A 249-nucleotide genomic window follows, 5' to 3' on the forward strand; every position below is an offset into this window, starting at 1 on the left:
ACGAAGGAGCGGGGCTGCCCCCGGATCCAGCCCTGGTAGTAGCAGTGCTCCCCTGCGCCCTGCCGGAGCGGGGAGAGTCGGGTGAGCCGGCCGGACCCTGCCCCTGCCCCTGGGTCCCATCCTGCCCGCTGCTGCGCAGGCAGCTGCCCCCCTCACCAGCACCCCCAGAGCCTGCACCCCCAGGCTGGTGGCTCCAGGGTTTGCTGTCACCCTTAGGTGCGCCTGGCACCCAGGGCACCCCGGCGGGCA

General features: G+C 73.9%; 1 protein-coding gene across 1 annotated transcript in view; it reads right to left on the reverse strand.

Moving 5' to 3' along the window:
- The window catches only part of ADAM11 (ADAM metallopeptidase domain 11), an 11,492-nt gene that overhangs the window by 4,903 nt on the left and 6,340 nt on the right, over positions 1-249 (reverse strand). Inside the window, exon 4 of the mRNA XM_009638511.1 lies at positions 157-184. Within this exon, the coding sequence (XP_009636806.1) occupies positions 157-184 (28 nt within the window). The remainder of the gene's footprint in view (positions 1-156; positions 185-249) is intronic.

The sequence above is a fragment of the Egretta garzetta genome, unplaced genomic scaffold, assembly GCF_000687185.1.
Source record: "Egretta garzetta isolate BGI_Z169 unplaced genomic scaffold, ASM68718v1 scaffold745, whole genome shotgun sequence".
Lineage (NCBI taxonomy): Eukaryota > Metazoa > Chordata > Aves > Pelecaniformes > Ardeidae > Egretta > Egretta garzetta.